Source organism: Amblyraja radiata, chromosome 38 (assembly GCF_010909765.2).
Source record: "Amblyraja radiata isolate CabotCenter1 chromosome 38, sAmbRad1.1.pri, whole genome shotgun sequence".
Taxonomy (NCBI): Eukaryota; Metazoa; Chordata; class Chondrichthyes; order Rajiformes; family Rajidae; genus Amblyraja; species Amblyraja radiata.
This window is the reverse complement of record NC_045993.1, coordinates 15,400,230-15,419,529: the sequence shown is the minus strand read 5'-3', so window position 1 is coordinate 15,419,529 and position 19,300 is coordinate 15,400,230. Positions and strand designations below refer to the sequence as shown.

Genomic DNA, 19,300 nt, shown 5'->3' with positions numbered 1-19,300 from the left:
GAGCGGCCCCGGGGTAGGGGGCGGGTGGGGAGCGGCCCCGGGGTAGGGAGTGTGGGGAGCAATGGTGGAAAGAGGGCCCGAGGGGGAGAGGGAGCTGGGCCGAGCAGCAACTTCCAGCATGGGGATTGGCGACAGGAGGGGGCCGGAGTCCAGGGCAGAGCCGGGTGTTCGGGGACGGTCAGAGGGGTAAACACTCAACAGCCCTTCGGCATTTCTGGAGAGAAGGAAGGGGTGACGTTTCGGGTCGAGACCCTTCAGACTGAGAGTGGACCCACATTACACAATACAATTTATTTGTCACTTGAAGCTCATAGAGGCTCAAGTGAAATGTTGTTTCTGCAGTCATACACACAAGAAAAAAAAAGACCCAAGACACAACACAATTTACACAGACATCCATCACAGCGCATCTCCTCCTCGCTGTGATGGAAGGCAAAAAAAAACTTATCTCTCCCCTGCACTCCCCATTCCCCTCCCGATGTCAGAGTCAAAGTCAGAGCCCCCGGCGGGCGATGACAATTGTCCCACGGCCATTAACGCCGCGCCGGGTGATGCAAGGCTGCGCTCCGGGTCTTGTTGTTGGAGCCCCGGGCGGGCGCTGGCAAAGTCCCGCAGCCGTTGAAGCCACGCCGGGCGATGATGTAAGGCCCCGCTCCAGGTCATCCTCGACCCCGCTACTCGGGCGGGAGAAGTCGCCGTTGCGGAAGCCCCGAAAAGCGGTCTCCCAGCAGGGACCCGGGGGCTCCCGATATCACCGTCCCCCAGACCTGCGGTAAGCCTCCGAATCTCCGAGGGTCGGGTCGCAGCAGCGCGCCACCACCGCTCCTCCCGCTCCGGACTCGGCCAGCTCTATGATGGTGAGTAGCTCCGCAGCTCCGTGACGTTCCTGCTGGAGGCCGCTCCACTTTGCAGCCCCAACGACAACGGAGACCCGACAGGGAAAGGTCGGGTTCTCCGTGCAGGGGAAAGATTTTAAAGGTTTCCGCCCCCCCCCACACACACACACACATACACCATCAAAAAAATAAAAACTACATTAAAACGGGACAAAAAATAACAAAAAGACAGACGGACTGCAGAGGCCGCTGCGACGTGAGTCGCGCCACAGTCTCGGAATGTATTATTTCTACTCCTGCCCTGTGTCTGTCCTTTCTCGCCCCACATCTCCCACCACACTGTCCACCTCCTACACCCACCCAGCAACAGGCCCCCCAGCCTTGGACTCATTTACACCCTTTTTCCCATGTGCTGAGAAGTTGTTGCTTTGTAACATTTAATGTATTTGTCTCTGTAGATGCTGCCTGACCCGTGGAGGGTTTTGTTGAACACCGTGGTGGGATTGGTTCAGCGGTGGGATTGTGCCTGTGTAAGGTGAGGTTTCAGTGCTTGGTGTGTGGCAACTACATTCAGCAATTGGTTCTGAGAGTTTGGGTTAGTTGGTGGGTCGGGCTGGGTTTTGCGATGCCTGTAAAAATTTAGTGAGACAGCGCAGAAACAGACCCTTCGGCCCACTGAGTCTGCACCGACCAGCGATCCCTGCACACTAACACCATCTACACACACTGAGGCCTGAGGATTTACACTTGTGCCAAGCCAATTAACCTACAAACCTGTACATCATTGGAGTGTGGGAGGAAGGTCTCGGAGAAAACTCACGCGGTCACGGGGAGAACATACAAACTCCACACAGACATCTCCCGTAGTTGGCATCGAACCCCTGTCTCAGGCGTTGCAAACGCTGTAAGGCCGCAGCTCTACTGCTGTGCCACCGTGCTGCCATTTAGTGGATTTATGGTGGTACCAGGACCAGCTTGTCCTTGGTCAGGGAGGTACCTGGTGACATCTGTGATCAAGCCAAAGTGCGATCGGGAATGCTTGGCACGGATGCATGGCTGAGGACTGGGTTGGTCCGAAGACAAGGATGGTGAAATGAAGCCAGGCTTCCTATTGAAGACTACCTCCTGGGCAGACTAGACAGTTTCTTGGGGACCAGACGGAGCTCCCAGTTTATGCTCTGTCATCGCTCTCCATTTCTTCATTGTGTGGAAAAGAACTGCAGACGCTGCTTTATACCGAATATATAAGGTTATAACAGAAGATTCAACTGGAATGGGTGCAGAGAAGATTTACGCGGATGTTGTCAGAACTCGAGGGCCTGAGATATAGGCCGAGGTTGAGCAAGCTAGGACTCTATTCCTTGGAGTGCAGGAGGATGAGGTGATCATATAGAGGTGTATACAATTATGAGAGGAATAGATCGGGTAGATGCATGGAGTCTTGTCCAGAGTAGGGGAATCGAGGACCAGAGGACATAGGTTTAAGGTGAAAGGGAAAAGATTTAATAGGAATCTGAGGGCTATCTTTTTCACCCAAGGGGTGGTGGGGGTATGGAATGAGCTGTCCGAGGAGGTAGTTGAAGCAGGGCCTAGCTCAACGTTTAAGAAGCAATTAGACAGATACATGGATAGGACAGCTTTAGAAGGATATGGGTCAAATGCACACAGGTGGGACTAGTGTAGATGGGACATGTTGGGCTGTGTGAGCAAGCTAGGCCTGTTTCCCCAATGTATGACTAAGTAGCCTAAAGGTGAACGGGCATTGTTTACAGGAGATGTGCAGGGCATGTTTTTATTTACCTAAACCGAGGGGATGCCGAGGGTGGTGGGTGAGGAAAATACTATAGTGGGGTTAAGATGTTTTTGATAGAAATGGACGTGCAGGGAATGGAGGGATATGGATCACGTACAGACAGATAAGAGTTGGTCTTGGCATCATGTTCAGCACAGATGGTGTGGGCTACTACTGATGACCATACCATGGTCAGTCCCATCTGCAGCCCAAGGGTACAGGGAAGATTTACAAGGATGTTGCCAGGGGTAGGAGGGTGTGAGCTACAGGGAGAGGTTGAGCAGGCTGGGATGCTATTCCATGGAGTGCAGGAGGATGAGGGGTGGTCTTGTAGAGGTGTATAAAATCATGAGAGGAATAGATCGGGTAGATGCACAGTCCCTTGCCCTGGGTAGGGGAATCGAGGACATAGGTTTAAGGTGAAGGAGAAAAGATTGAATAGGATTCGGAGGGGTAAGGGTAGTAGGTGTATGGAACAAGCTGTCAGAGGAGGTAAGCGAAGCACGGACTTTCCCAATGTTTAAGAATCAGTTAAGGGCCTGTCCCACTGTACAAGTTCTCCCGAGTTTCCCCTGATTCGTACTCGGAGAATTACAATAATAGCCGCTCGTAGGTACTCGGGCTCTCGTGGACATTTTTTTAACATGTTGAAAAAATCTCATGAGCTTACCACGTTTCCCGAGTACCTGCCGTTAGCGTTACGAGCTGCTAAGAAACGTCCCAAGCTCCGACTCACCCCCTACGTACTTACCATATGTTTGATTTATTTATTTTTTACTTGGGAGAGCTCTTGGGTAAACTCATATAGTGGGACATGCCCTTAAAACAGGTAATAATAATAATAATAAATTTTATTTATGGGCGCCTTTCAAGAGTCTCAAGGACACCTTACAAAAATTTAGCAGGTAGAGGAAAAACATGTAAGGGGAATGAAATAAATAGTAGAGACATGACTAGTACACAAAGTAAAGACAGAATTCAATACAAAACACAATATGAGGCAATTAATGCACAGATGAAAAGGGAGGGGGACGTGGGGCTAAGGATAGGCAGAGGTGAAGAGATGGGTCTTGAGGCGGGACTGGAAGATGGTGAGGGACACAGAATTGCGGATCAGTTGGGGGAGGGAGTTCCAGAGCCTGGGAGCTGCCCTGGAGAAGGCTCTGTCCCCAAAACTGCGGAGGTTGGACTTGTGGATGGAGAGGAGACCGGCTGATGTGGATTGTGGGGGTTGGTAGGGGGAGAGGGGGTCAGTGAGATATGGGGGGGCCAGATGGTGGAGGGCTTTGTAGGTGAGGATCAGGATTTTGTAGTTGATCCAGTGGGAGATGGGAAGCCAGTGAAGGACTGGAGTGATGTGATGCCAGGATTTGTTGTGTGTAATGAGTCGGGCGGCTGCGTTCTGGACCAGTTGGAGTCGGTTGATGTAGGTGGAGCTGATGCCAAGGAGAAGTGAGTTGCAGTAGTCCAGTCGGGAGGAGATGAAGGCATGGATGAGTCTTTCAGCAGCGGGAGGTGTGAGAGAGGGTCTGAGTTTGGCGATGTTGCGGAGATGAAAGAAGGAGGTTTTAATGACATGGCGGATGTGAGGCTCAAGGGAGAGGGTGCAATCAAAGATCACGCCAAGGTTGCGGGCCTGGGGAGATGGGGAGACAGTGGTGCCGTCGATGGTGAGAGTGGGGTTATTGATTTTGCTGAGAGTGGCTTTGGAGCCTATGAGGAGCAATTCTGTCTTATCGCTGTTGAGTTTGAGGAAATTATGTTGCATCCATGTTTTTATAGCTGACAAACAGGAGTTGATATGGGAGAGGGGGGGGGATTGTGGGGGGATTTGGTGCCGAGGTAGATCTGGGTGTCATCAGCGTAACAGTGGAAGTCCAGGTTGAAGTGGCGGAGTATCTGACCAAGGGGGAGGATGTAGATGATGAAGAGGAGGGGGCCGAGTACGGAGCCTTGGGGAATGCCTTGAGTGACTGTGGCTGTAGCAGAGGTGTGGTTGTGGAGAGAGATGAAGTGGGATCTGTTGGAAAGGTAGGAACGGAGCCAGCTGAGTGCAGAGCCTTCAATGCCGAGGTCTTTGAGTCTGGTGAGCAGGATGTTATGGTTCACTGTATCGAAGGCTGCGCTCAGGTCGAGGTGGATGAGGATGTTGAGGGAACCAGTGTCAGCAGAGGTGAGGAGGTCGTTGAGGACTTTGAGGAGAGCAGTTTCTGTGCTATGGAGGGGGCGAAAGCCAGATTGGAGGGGTTCAAGTAGGTTATACGCAAGGAGGTGGGAATTAAGTTGCGACGCAACGATACGCTCCAGGGTTTTTGAAAGAAAGGGGAGGTTTGAGATTGGGCGGTAGTTAATGAGAGAGGAGGGATCAAGACCAGGTTTCTTTAAGATTGGTGTGACAGCAGCAGTTTTGAAAGCAGAGGGGACAATTCCTTGGGACAATGAGGAGTTGAAGAGATTAGTGAGGTAGGGGCAGAGAATGGGGAGGCAGGACTTCAGCAGGGGAGTGGGGAGAGGGTCGAGGGAGCAGGTAGTGGGTTTGGAAGAGCTGATGAGTTTTGAGATTTCAGTAGGGGTGACCAGGTCAAACTGGGAGAGGAAGCAGTGTGGAGGAGGGGTAAGGAGGTCAGTGGAGATGTTGAAAGGAGGGGCCTTGGTAGGTGGTGGAGTAGATGCTGGGGAGTCGGGTACAGGGGATAAAGATTGATAGATGGTGCTGATTTTATCAGCGAAAAAGTGGAGGAATGAGTTGCAGAGAACCGGAGTAGAGGTAGGGCGAGTGTTGGCTCGAGGCTTGAGGAGGTTGCCCACTGTGGAGAAGAGGGTTCTGTGGTTTAGGCAGGGATCGGTGAATATGGAGGAGAGGTAGGCAGATTTTGCAGCAATGAGGGCATCTTTGTAGTCAGTGAGGTGGAGTTTGTAAGCTTCAAGGTGGACTGTGAGAGATGATTTCTTTGTGAGTCGTTCAAGTCGGCGACCTGTCAGTTTCAGTTTACGAAGTGCAGGTGTGTACCAGGGTGAAGATGTGTTGAAAGTTACGGTTCTTGTTTTGAGGGGGGCCATAGTGTTAAGGGAGGTAGACAAGGTGGAGTTGAGATGGTTTGTGAGATCATCAGGTGAGATATGGGTTGAGTCCAGGGGGAGAGTGGTGGAGAGCAGGTCAGAGAGATGGTGGGGATCAATGGATTTTAGATTACGGAAGGTGATTTCTCGGAGGAAGCGGGGGCGAGGTGTTGGAGAAGGGATGGTGAACCGTATAAGCTTATGATCAGAGAGGGGGAAGAGGCAAGGATGGAGGTCGAGTACCGGTTGATTTGTGGAGCAGACCAGGTCAAGGATGTGACCTTTGTCATGGGTGGGAAAGGTGACGTGCTGAGTGAGAGAGAAGTTGTCAAGTAAAAAGGCGAATTCAGATGCGAGCTTGCAGGTGGGGGAGTCCATGTGAATATTTAAGTCACCAAGTAGCAGCAGACGTGGGGAGAGGGATGAGGCAAGTGTGAGGAGTTCAGTGAAGTCAGATAGGAAGGAGGGGTTTGGTACATGGAAATCCCAGGTTTGGAGGGATATGGACGAAACACAGGCAGGTGGGACCAGTGTCGCTGGGACACGTTGGCTGGTGTGGGCAAGTTGGGCTGAAGGGCCTGTTTCCACGTGGTTCCACTGTGATTCTAAGTGATCTGATCCACAACTGCACACAGCAAGTGGGGGGGGGGGGGGTATTCTTGCCACATCTGTGGGAGAGCAACTATCCAAGCTTCAGGTCAAACACCAGACTCAAAACCTTGCAGTTTCTCTTCCCACAGATGCTGCCTGAACAGCTGGGTGTTTCCTGCATTTCTAGATGTTATTTCCGTTTTCTAGCAGCTGCAGTTGTTTACTTTCAGTGGAGAATGTTGCAGCAGCAAGTAACCCCTGCGACAGCATGCATCCTTGCCCGCCGCATGCTTGTCCAGCACATCCTCCCCGCCAGGCTTCACTCAGCCTGTGTGCAGAACTGCACTGGGCCACACTGTGTCTAACGCTCCTGAGATGCAGTCACTGTATCTGATTATCGTGGCCAAAATCCTCCAAGGGCAGCAGGGTGGCGCAGTGGTAGAGTTGCTGCCTCACAGCGCCAGAGACCCGGGTTCGATCCTGACTACGGATGCTGTCTATGCAGAGTTTGTATGTTCTCCTTATGACCGCATGGGCTTTCTCCATGATCTACGGTTTCTTCCCACACTCCAAAGACGTGCAGGTTTGAGGGTTAATTGGCTTGGCAAAAATGTACATTGTCCCTAGTGTGTTGGTGTTTGGGGATCGCTGGTCAGTGCGGGCTCAATGGGCCGAAGGGCCTGTTTCCGTGCTATATCTCTACACTAAACTAATCAGTGTCTCGGGCAGCTCACCGCTGACCACAAACTGGCCAAACCTCATAATCACCACCTACCTGAGAACGGACATGTGACCAAACGCCTCCTCCTGACTCTCCAAAGCCGTCCTGTCCCAGTGTTGTGGAACCCTGCAGTCGCCTGGATCCACTGGCAGCTTCACTAGCATGGCAGCTGTTGGATTACCCTGGTCACTGCCCCATTAGCCCAGGTTACCCCAGCAGCCCATTCAGAGCTTGCAAGCACGACCCAACCGGGGCAGTAGGGTCACAGACGAGGTACAACACCACCCTCTGCCACATCCCCTCCAACTCACACACTGCACCAACCTGGGAACATTTCACTGCGTCCTAACTCACAGTGGGGTTACGGTATTGGGGACCGTGGAGACTCTGCGTCTAGTCTCTATCTAAAACTCTCATCCTTGTCTGCTTTTCTTGCTCCTGCCTCCCCTTTTCTCTTCCCCCCCCCCCCCCCCCCCCTCCACTCCCGTCCCTGGTAGTAATGTTAAGCTCAGCTGCCGCCGCCATGTTGTTGAGGCCGCTCTCCGTCTCTGTCTCCGCGTCGCTGCGGCTCCGGCGCCTCCTCTCCGTGGGCCGCCCGCTGCCCGGGTGGCGGTGGTGCTGTCGGGCTGTGGGGTCTACGATGGCACCGAAATCCACGAGGCATCGGCGATCCTGGTGCACCTGAGTCGGCGGGGAGCGGACTACCAGGTCTACGCACCTGATGTCTCGCAGATGCACGTCATTGACCACGTGAAGGGGGAGCCAACAGCGGAGAGCAGCTCCACCTTTGCCACACAAGGCCAGGACTGCCTGGTGATACCGGAGGTGCAGCGAGTCCTCACCGAGTTCCACAAGGCGCAGAAACCCATTGGGCTGTGCTGCATCGCTCCAGTGCTGGCTGCCCGGGTGCTGGGGAAGGTGGAGGTGATGGTGGGCGACGAGGGGGGGGGGGGTGCTGGCCGTACGCTGGCACAGCCGCTGCCATCACGGCCATGGGGGCCCGGCACCGCATCACCGACGTACACCAAGCCCACGTTGATGCTGAGAACAAGATCGTGACGACTGCGGCCTTCATGTGTGAGACGAAGATTCACCACGTGTACGACGGCATCGGCGAGATGGTGCAGCGGGTGCTGCAGCTGACGGCACCCTGAGCCCAGGCCAACGTCACCCAGCGTCACCCTGTGTCTGTGTCTGTGTGTGTGATTCTGTGAGATAGTGTGTGAGTGTGTGTGTGTGTGTGTGAGTGTGAGAGTGTGTGTGTGAGTGTGTGTGTGAGTGTGAGTGAGAGTGTGTGAGTGAGAGTGTGTGAGTGAGTGTGTGAGTGAGTGTGTGTGTGAGAGTGTGTGTGTGAGAGTGTGTGAGAGTGTGTGTGAGTGAGTGTGTGAGTGAGTGTGAGAGTGTGTGTGTGTGTGTGTGAGTGAGTGTGTGTGTGAGTGAATGTGTATGTGTGTGTGAGTGAGTGTATGTGAGTGTGAGTGAGTGTGTGTGAGTGTGTTTGTGTGTAATGTCCGTGCCGTTACGGCGTTACCGGTTACCGCTGGGCAAGAATGCGTTCACCACACGCCACCTCACCATGCACGGGTGACCTGCCCATGCGGCTGCATTAATTATGTCGCATTAATGACGCGTGTGTACCTGTAGCAGGGTTGCGGTGCTGTGCAGCCGTATAGTTTAATGTGTGTGAGTGATTGGTGGTGGTCGGAGGGGCCGTAGGCGCAGATTGGCAGCCACGCTTCCGTCAGTCTGCCCCAGGGCAGCTGTGGCTACAGAAGTAGCTCACCACCACCGAGTGTGACTGAGGAGTGAATGAATAATGCGATGTAAAGCGCCTTGAGTATTAGAAAGGCGCTATATAAATCCCATCCATTATTATTATTATTATTAAGGTCGCATGCAGATAAAAATAGTTATTTTATTGGAATAGGTAATATGCAAGGTTTGCACTTAAATATACTGGTAAAAAAATAATCTTTAGAGATCAGGATGGAAATGCCAGAGAGCATAGGGTGAGGGGGGGGGAGGGGTTGTATAAATGAAATTTGCCAGGTGTTTTCTTTTGCATGCTGGAAAGTGACACCAGGCGAAGTGGTGAAAGCAGATAGGACAGCATTGAGATGGACATGGACAGACAGGGAGTGTAGGGAAGCTGGCCATGTGTGGGCAGATGGGGGGGGGGGGGTGTACATGTACAGGCTTGCACCTTGCCTCATGCTGGGACATTAGGTCGTTGTCTTCAAGACGTTACTGGGATCTACGACAGCAGTGAGCACAACACTGACGATAGATGATTAAAGAGAGTCGTGGGCTTGTACTTGTCTATTAGTGGCATTTGATGTGAGCTCTGTGCCTGTGAGCCAAACATGCTGTCTGAGCTTAGTTACTTTTCCATGGCAGATATCAGATTCTGATTCAAACTTTATTGTCATTGTGCAGTGTACAAGTACAGAGACAACAAAATGCAGTTAGTATCTCACGCAGAAGTGGGAACACAGAATAATGGAGCAGTAAATATATATATGTATATACAGTAGCCGTAGTGCAATTTTCACGGGGGGTGGGGGGGGTGGGGTGGGGGTAGATCAGTCACTGGAATCTGGATCTGAGATTGATCTCTTATGTAGGCATTATTCTCCCGTGCCTTTACTATTTATATTTAATAATGACCATTTTATTATTATAGTCGGGTTTTGCAATGCCTACCCTGACTGCATGTGCCTGGAGGGGAGAAGGAGACACTTTTAAGAAGCCAGCCAACTTTTAATAAGCCAGAGATACACAGCTGTGAAGTTCAGCGGATATTTAACATTACTGGTCGGTTCTCCTTGGTTCTGAAAACTCAGAATTTCACAGCTTGCTTTTGATCACAAAGATATACATACATACATGCACATATATGTCTGAAGAAGAGTCTCGACCCCAAACGTTACCCATTCTCCAGAGATGATGCCTGAGGTACTGCAGCACTTTGTGTTTATCTTATGTACATCTTTGTGGTCAAAAGCAAGCTGGCATGTAATGTGCGAAGGAGATAAACTCCGATCCTTCACTGCCCCAGTTCCGTTTCTGCCTTCCACAAAAAGGCAGGCAGATTTTTCACAGAGGGTGGTGGAATGCATCGAGCTGCCAGGGGAAGTGATAGAAGGGGATATGATTGCAATATTTATGACGTTAGACACATCCATGGAAGGGATAGGTTTAGCAGGATATAGGAGACATGCAAACAAATGGGAATGCCTTTTGGGCAGATGCCTTGGTTGGCATGGAGGGGTTGGGCTGAAGGGCCTGTTGCTGTATGTCAGAGATCTGCTCACTCGTTAGTAGTCACAAACAAGATTCGATGTGTAAAATAAACTGCTGGAACAACTTTGCAGCACAGTGGCACAGCGGTAGAGTTGCTGCCTCACAGTGCCAGAGGCCTGGGTTCGATCCTGACTACGGGTGCAGTCTGTATGGAGTATGTACGTTCTCACTGTGACCTGCGTGGGTTTTCTCCGGGTGCTCCTGTTTCCTCCCACACTCCAGCGACGTGAACGTTTGTGGGTTAATTGGCTTGGTATTAATGTAAATTGTCCCTAGTGTGTGTAGGATAGTGCTGGTGTGCGTGGATCGCTGGTCGGCGCAGACTCTGGGCCGAAGGGCCTGTTTCAGTGCTGTATCTTTAAACTAGACTCTGGTCTAAGGCAGCAACTACCACTGCCAGCTGGGTGAGTGGAGATGTGCAGGGCAGTGTACAGATGTACAGTGTGGTGGGTGCTGGAATGTGTTGTTGGGTGGTGGTGGAAGCTGATACAATAATGCCATTTAAGAGAGAGGAGACGAGGAACTGTAGATGCTGGTTTACGAAAAAAGGCATGAGGCGCTGGAGTAACTCAGCAGGTCAGGCAGCAGCTTTGGAAAACATGGATTGGGGACATTTCAGGTGAGATCCTGCTTCACACTCAATCTGGAACTGGGCCTGGAGTCATAGAAACATAGAAATTAGGTGCAGGAGTAGGCCATTCGGCCCTTCGAGCCTGCACCGCCATTCAATATGATCATGGCTGATCATCCAACTCAGTAGCCCGTACCTGCCTTCTCTCCATACCCTCTGATCCCCTTAGCCACAAGGGCCACATCTAACTCCCTCTTAAATATAGCCAATGAACTGGCCTCGACTACCCTCTGTGGCAGAGAGTTCCAGAGATTCACCACTCTCTGTGTGAAAAAAGTCTTCTCATCTCGGTTTTAAAGGATTTCCCCCTAATCTTTAAGCTGTGACCCCTTGTCCTGGACTTCCCCAACATCGGGAGCAATCTTCCTGCATCTAGCCTGTCCAACCCCTTAAGAATTTTATAAATTTCTATAAGATCCCCTCTCAATCTCCTAAATTCTAGAGAGTATAAACCAAGTCTATCCAGTCTTTCTTCATAAAACAGTCCTGACATCCCAGGAATCAGTCTGGTGAACCTTCTCTGCACTCCCTCTATGGCAATAATGTCCTTCCTCAGATTTGGAGACCAAAACTGTACGCAATACTCCAGGTGTGGTCTCACCAAGACCCTGTACAACTGCAGTAGAACCTCCCTGCTCCTATACTCAAATCCTTTTGCTATGAAAGCTAACATACCATTCGCTTTCTTCACTGCCTGCTGCACCTGCATGCCCACTTTCAATGACTGGTGTACCATGACACCCTAGGTCTCGCTGCATCTCCCCTTTTCCTAGTCGGCCACCATTTAGATAATAGTCTGCTTTCCTGTTTTTGCCACCAAAATGGATAACCTCACATTTATCCACATTATACTGCATCTGCCAAACATTTGCCCACTCACCCAGCCTATCCAAGTCACCTTGCAGTCTCCTAGCATCCTCCTCACAGCTAACACTGCCCCCCAGCTTAGTGTCATCCGCAAACTTGGAGATATTGCCTTCAATTCCCTCAACCAGATCATTAATATATATTGTAAATAGCTGGGGTCCCAGCACTGAGCCTTGCGGTACCCCACTAGTCACTGCCTGCCATTGTGAAAAGGACCCGTTTACGCCTACTCTTTGCTTCCTGTTTGCCAGCCAGTTCTCTATCCACATCAATACTGAACCCCCAATGCCGTGTGCTTTAAGTTTGTATACTAATCTCTTATGTGGGACCTTGTCGAAAGCCTTCTGGAAGTCCAGATACACCACATCCACTGGTTCTCCCCTATCCACGCTACTAGTTACATCCTCGAAAAATTCTATAAGATTCGTCAGACATGATTTACCTTTGGTAAATCCATGCTGACTTTGTCCAATGATTTCACCACTTTCCAAATGTGCTGCTATCCCATCTTTAATAACTGACTCTAGCAGTTTCCCCACTACCGATGTTAGACTAACTGGTCTGTAATTCCCCGTCTTCTCTCTCCCTCCCTTCTTAAAAAGTGGGGTTACGTTTGCTACCCGCCAATCCTCAGGAACTACTCCAGAATCTAAAGAGTTTTGAAAGATTATTACTAATGCATCCACTATTTCTGGAGCTACTTCCTTAAGTACTCTGGGATGCAGCCTATCTGGCCCTGGGGATTTATCGGCCTTTAATCCATTCAATTTACCCAACACCACTTCCCGGCTAACCTGGATTTCACTCAATTCCTCCAACTCATTTGACCCGCGGTCCCCTGCTATTTCCGGCAGATTATTTATGTCTTCCTTAGTGAAGACGGAACCAAAGTAGTTATTCAATTGGTCCGCCATATCCTTGTTCCCCATGATCAACTCACCTGTTTCTGACTGCAAGGGACCTACATTTGTTTTAACTAATCTCTTTCTTTTCACATATCTATAAAAACTTTTGCAGTCAGTTTTTATGTTCCCAGCCAGTTTTCTTTCATAATCTATTTTTCCTTTCCTAATTAAGCCCTTTGTCCTCCTCTGCTGGTCTCTGAATTTCTCCCAGTCCTCCGGTATGCTGCTTTTTCTGGCTAATTTGTACGCATCATCCTTCGCTTTGATACTATCCCTGATTTCCCTTGTTATCCACGGATGCACTACCTTCCCTGATTTATTCTTTTGCCAAACTGGGATGAACAATTTTTGTAGTTCATCCATGCAGTCTTTAGATGTCTTCCATTGCATATCCACCGTCAACCCTTTTAGAATTAATTGCCAGTCAATCTTGGCCAATTCACGTCTCATACCCTCAAAGTTACCTTTCTTTAAGTTCAGAACCATTGTTTCTGAATTAACAATGTCACTCTCCATCCTAATGAAGAACTCAACTATATTATGGTCACTCTTGCCCAAGGGGGCACGTACAACAAGACTGCTAACTAACCCTTCCTCATTACTCAATACCCAATCTAGAATAGCCTGCTCTCTCGTTGGTTCCTCTACATGTTGATTTAGATAACTATCCCGCATACATTCCAAGAAATCCTCTTCCTCAGCACCCCTGCCAATTTGATTCACCCAATCTATATGTAGATTGAAGTCACCCATTATAACGGTTTTGCCTTTGTCGCACGCATTTCTAATTTCCTGTTTGGTACCATCTCCAACTTCACTACTACTGTTAGGTGGCCTGTACACAACACCCACCACTGTTTTCTGCCCCTTAGTGTTTCGCAGCTCTACCCATACCGATTCCACATCCTCCAAACTAATGTCCTTCCTTTCCATTGCGTTAACCTCCTCTCTAATCAGCAACGCTACCCCACCTCCTTTTCCTTTCTCTCTATCCCTCCTGAATATTGAATATCCCTGGATGTTCAGCTCCCAGCCTTGGTCACCCTGGAGCCATGTCTCCGTGATCCCAACTATATCATAGTCATTAATAGCTATCTGCACATTCAACTCATCCACCTTATTACGAATGCTCCTTGCATTGAGACACAAAGCCTTCAGGCTTGTTTTTACAACACTCTTACCCCTTATACAATTATGTTGAAAAGTGGCCCTGTTTGATTTTTGCCCTGGTTTTGTCTGCCTGCCACTTTTACTTTTCACCTTGCTACCTATTGCTTCTACCCTCATTTTACACCCCTCTGTCTCTACGCTCACACATTTAAGAAACCCTTTCCCTTTAACTCCATCCTCCACTATCCCATTCGACACCCCACCCCCCTTATTCAGTTTAAAACCACCCGTGTAGCAGTGGCAAACCTGCCTGCCAGAATGCTGGTCCCACACCTGTTAAGATGCAATCCGTCCCTTTTGTACAGTTCCCCCTTACCCCAAAACAGATCCCAGTGATCTAAGAATCTAAATCCCTGCCCCGTGCACCAGTTCCTCAGCCACACGTTCAGGTCCCGTATCTCCCTGTTCCTGCTCTCGCCAGCACGAGGAACTGGAAGCAAACCGGAGATAACAACCCTGGAGGTCCTGCTTTTCAGCATTTTTCCGAGCTCTCTAAAGTCACGCTGCAGAATATTCATCCCCTTCTTTCCGACATCGTTTGTGCCGACATGCACTACCACTTCCGGATGTTCACCTTCGCCCTTGAGGATTTTCTACACTCTGTCCGTGACATCCTGGATCCTGGCACCAGGAAGGCAGCACACCATCCTCGCATCCCGTCTGTTGCCGCAGAAACCCCTGTCCGTACCTCTCACAATGGAGTCTCCCACTACAATGGCGTTGCCTGCCTTAGGCCTTTTTGGTTCTGGCTCAACAGCCCTATTCGCATCGCAAGCCAGTCCGCCGCTCAGTGTAAACACGTCTTCTGTCCCGACAGCTTCTAAGTGGGTGAACCTGTTCACAAGAGGTACAACACCCGGGGACGTTGGCATTCCATGCCTCCCTCCCTTTCTCACTGTCTCCCACCTTCTCTCTTCCAGTACCTCTTCCGAGGTGAGTTGATGGCCCTGGGCCTGCTGGTGGCCGGGGGAGGGGTGGGGGTCAGCAGAGTCAATGGTCGCGGCTAGTGATGTAACATTTTCACACAAGGGGTGGTGGGTGTATGGAACAAGCTGCTAGAGGAGGCAGTTGAGGCAGGGGCTATCCCAACGTTTAGGAAACAGTTAGACAAGTACATGGACTGCACAGGTTTGGAGGGATATGGACCAAACGCAGGCAGGTGGGACTCGTGTGGCTGGGATATGTTAGCTAGTGTGTGGAAATTGGGCCGAAAGGTCTATTTCCAGACTGTTTCACTCTATGACCTGGCCATTTAAGAGACTTTGAGATAGCCATGTGTATATGCAGGGAATGGAGGGATCTGGATCACGTGCAGGCAGAAGGATTTGTTTAACGATGTCATCTGCAGCACAGCAAATGTGGGCCGAAGGGCCTGATCCTGTGCTGTACTGTTCTCCAATTTTATCAGATTAGTTGGGTCTGTTTCTCCTGCCTGATGGCTGTGAGCACCAGTGTGTGTTGCACGGGCTCTCATATTAATGGCCTGTTGAACATGAGACCTAAAGGCAAGTGTAGATTAAGGTTTTAGGTGAAGGTTGGTGAGGGTTTATTCGGTTTAGTTTATTGTCACGTGTACAGTAAAAAGCTTTTTGTGCTAACCAGTCAGCAGAAAGACAATACATGATTACAATCAAGCCATTTACATGATAAGGGAGTCAAGTCAAGAGAGTTTATTGTCATGTGTCCCAGATAGAGCAATGCAATTCTTGCTTTGCTGCAGCACAACGGGATATTGTAGTCATGAATACACATCAGATCAGTGTGTCCGTATACCATAGAATATATATATACACACACACACACACACACACACACACACACACACACACACACACACACACACACACACACACACACACACACACACACACACATCAGTAAGCAGATAAGGTGCTGTTATAGTTCAGAGTTTGTTTGAAGTTGTGTTTAATAGTCTGATGGCTGTGGGGAAGCAGTTGTTCCTGAACCTGGGTGTTGCAGTCTTCAGGCTCCTGTACCTTCTACCTGAAGGTAGCGAGGAGATGAGTGTGTGGCCAGGATGGTGTGGGTCCTTGATGATGCTGCCAGCCTTTTTGAGGCAGCGACTGCGATAAATCCCCTCGATGGTAGGGAGGTCGGAGCTGATAATGGACTGGGCAGTGGTTACTACTTTTTGCTGCCTTTTCTGCTCCTGGACGCTCAGGTTGCCGAACCAAGCCACGATGCAACCGGTCAGCATGCTCTCTACTGTGCACCTGTAGAAGTTTGAGAGAGTCCTCCTTGACATACCGACTCTCCGTAATCTTCTCAGGAAGTAGAGACGCTGATGTGCTTTCTTTATAATTGCATCAGTGTTCTGGGACCAGGAGAGATCTTCGGAAATATGCACGCCCAGGAATTTGAAGCTCTTGACCCTTTCCACCATTGACCCGTTGATATAAACGGGACTGTGGGTCCCCATCCTACCCCTTCCGAAGTCCACAGTCAGTTCCTTGGTTTTGCTGGTGTTTGGACCCAGGTTATTGTGCTGGCACCATTTGGTCAGTCGGTCGATCTCTCTTCTATACTCTGACTCGTCCCACAACAGTGTTGTCATTGGCGAACTCGATGATGGAGTTCGCACTGTGTCCGGCTACACAGTCATGAGTATAGTGAGTACAGCAGGGGGCTGAGCATGCAGCCTTGAGGTGCTCCAGTGCAGAATGTTATCGAGGATGACACATTTCTACCAATACGAACAGACTGGTCTGTGAATGAGGAAGTCGAGAATCCAATTGCAGAGGGATGCGCAGAGACCCAGTTCTGCGAGTTTGGTAACCAGCTTGGAGGGGACGATGGTATTAAATTCAGAGCTGTAATCAATGAATAACAGCCTGTCATATGAGTTTTTGTTGTCCAAGTGATCCAGAGCGGAGTGGAGAGCCAGCGGGATCGCATCCACCGTTGATTTGTTGTGGCGGTAAGTGAACTGCAGTGGGTCTTTGTCGAGGTATGAGTTGATTTGGGCCATGATCAACCTCCCAACGCTCTTCATCACCACAGACGTTAGTGCCACTGGTCGATAGTCATTGAGGCACGTCACCTTGCTCTTCTCTGCAAGGATACTGCGAGGGTCACCAATGAGGTAGACAGTAGTTCAGCACTGCTCTCTGGTTGTGGTAAGATGATTCAGTTGCCTGAAAACAGCAGGGGAGAAGCTGTCCGTGAATGTGGAGGTGTGTGTTTGTGGTGCTTTACTAATGCTGTTGCTGCCTGTTGTTCCAGGGTGTGCGGCAGTGAAGGATGACCGAGTACAAGCTGGTGGTGGTGGGCGCTGGTGGCGTGGGCAAGAGTGCCCTCACCATCCAACTCATCCAGAACCACTTTGTGGATGAGTACGACCCTACCATCGAGGTAAGTCCCAGCCAGACCAGGAGAATAACGTGCAGGTGCTGGTTTACACCGAAGGTAGACACAAAATGCTGGAGTTACTCAGTGGGACAGGCAGCATCTCTGGAGAGAAGGAATAGGTGACATTTCGGGTCGAGACCCTTCAGGGTCCGTTTTAGAAGATTGAGGGGGGATCTTATAGAAACTTACAAAATTCTTAAGGGGTTGGACAGGCTAGATGCAGGAAGATTGTTCCCGATGTTGGGGAAGTACAGAACTAGGGGTCACAGTTTAAGGATAAAGGGGAAGTCTTTTAGGACCGAGATGAGAAAAGAAATGTTCACACAGAGTGGTGAATCTCTGGAATTCTCTGCCACAGAAGGTAGTTGAGGCCAGTTCATTGGCTATATTTAAGTTGGATGTCGCCCTTGTGGCTAAGGGGATCAGGGGGTATGGAGAGAAGGCAGGTACAGGATACTGAGTTGGATGATCAGCCATGATCATATTGAATGGTGGTGCAGGCTCGAAGGGCTGAATGGCCTACTCCTGCACCTATTTTCTATGTTTAGTTTAGAGATACAGCGTGGAAACAGGCCCTTCATCCCACTGAGTCCAAGCTGATCAGCGATCCCCACACACGCACACTGTGGGAGAAAACCGGAGCTTCCCGGAGAAAACGCACGCAGGTCACAGGGAGAACGTACAAACTCTGTACTGACAGCCCCGTAGTCAGGAGCGTACCCGGGTCCCTGGCGCTGTGAGGCAGCAACTCTACCGCTGCGCCACCCTGCTGCCCACAAGGTTACTCCAGCATTTTGTGTCTATCTTCAACAAAATAAGATGCTGCTTTGGAAACTGGAATCTAAAAGATAAAATGCAATTGGGAAAGGAGGTGCAGGTGATGAGTGATGAGGCCACACTGCATTCGACACGATTCTGCCTACACATCTACATCTCCTACCCAAGCCCTAAACTCCACAGCATCACATATCCACCTCCTCCTCCACTTCCTTCTGTATAATGGACGGTCCACAGATTCAGTGTGGGAAGTGGTCGAGGCAGTAGCGGGAGGCGCAGGGGGTAGAGCTGCTGCCTCGTAGCACCAGAGACCCAGGTTCGATCCTGACCTTTGGTGCTGTCGGTGTGGGGTTTGCATGTTCTCCCTGTGACCGTATGGGTTTCCTCCCACATCCCAAAGATGTTGATGTTTGTAGGTTAATTGCCCCTAGTGTGTAGGGAGTGGATGAGGAAATGAGGTAACAGAACTAATGTGAACAAGTAATCTATGGTTGGGCTTGGTTGGACTGGCACAAATGCAGGCAAATGGGACTCGTGTGGATGGGCATCTTGGTCAACATGGATGAGTTGGGCTGAAGGGCTTGTTTCTGTGATATTTGACTCTCCTTGCCTTTGTTCTGCAGGTTTACCCCGTAGCCTCAGCCTTGGGGAGCTTCCCTTCACCTGGTATACCTTGACCTGCTGCAATTCGATAGGCTTCTGAGATCTTTTGTTTCCCTGCGTTCCAGTGAACGTAAATAACCCCCTCTCCCCCGATCTTAAATCTAGAGGGGTTATTGGGCGAAGGCAGGAGAATGGGGTTGAGGGGGAAAGATAGATCAGCCATGATTGAATGGCGGAGTAGACTTGATGGACAGAATGGCCTCATTCTGCTCCTGGAACTTGTGAAGCAGTGCTGTCATCCCATAACTGTGTCTGGTAAGTGCTTGCTGCGCACTCCATGACCAGGGGATCCTTGCTGGGATCAGGATGAGATGGGATCCTGTAAGGTGGTGGTGAGGAATGCTTGGTCCTGTACGCAGGCTCTGTGGCACTGGCCCTCACTGTTTGACTTTGTAACTGCTTTCTCACAGATAGTCACGTACTTGCAAGCAGGCCATTTGGCCCATTGCTTCCTGTCTGACACATAGGCACCCATCCAGGTTAATCCAATCTCCCAGCACTTTGGCTGTAACCTTGTCCTGTCCACCTGGGTGATTCAGGTGCTGGTCCAGTTGTCAGTGACTGCTTCCACCACTCTCTCCAGTGCTGTGTCCTTGGTACTCGCCCCTCTCTGGG

At 50.2% G+C, this 19,300-nt stretch overlaps 1 protein-coding gene and 1 pseudogene across 3 annotated transcripts in view; both read left to right on the top strand.

Annotated features, from left to right (window-relative positions):
- Positions 1–19,300, top strand: part of LOC116966848 (GTPase HRas-like) — a 41,653-nt gene that overhangs the window by 1,176 nt on the left and 21,177 nt on the right. For all 3 annotated transcript variants that reach the window (XR_004410075.1, XM_033013188.1, XM_033013189.1), the window contains exons 2-3: positions 1,295–1,371; positions 17,120–17,248. Coding sequence is in view for 2 of the 3 variants with exons in the window: in XM_033013188.1 (XP_032869079.1) it covers positions 17,138–17,248 (111 nt within the window). In the remaining variant the exon portion in view is untranslated. The remainder of the gene's footprint in view (positions 1–1,294; positions 1,372–17,119; positions 17,249–19,300) is intronic.
- On the top strand, positions 62–15,567 carry LOC116966821 (annotated as a pseudogene).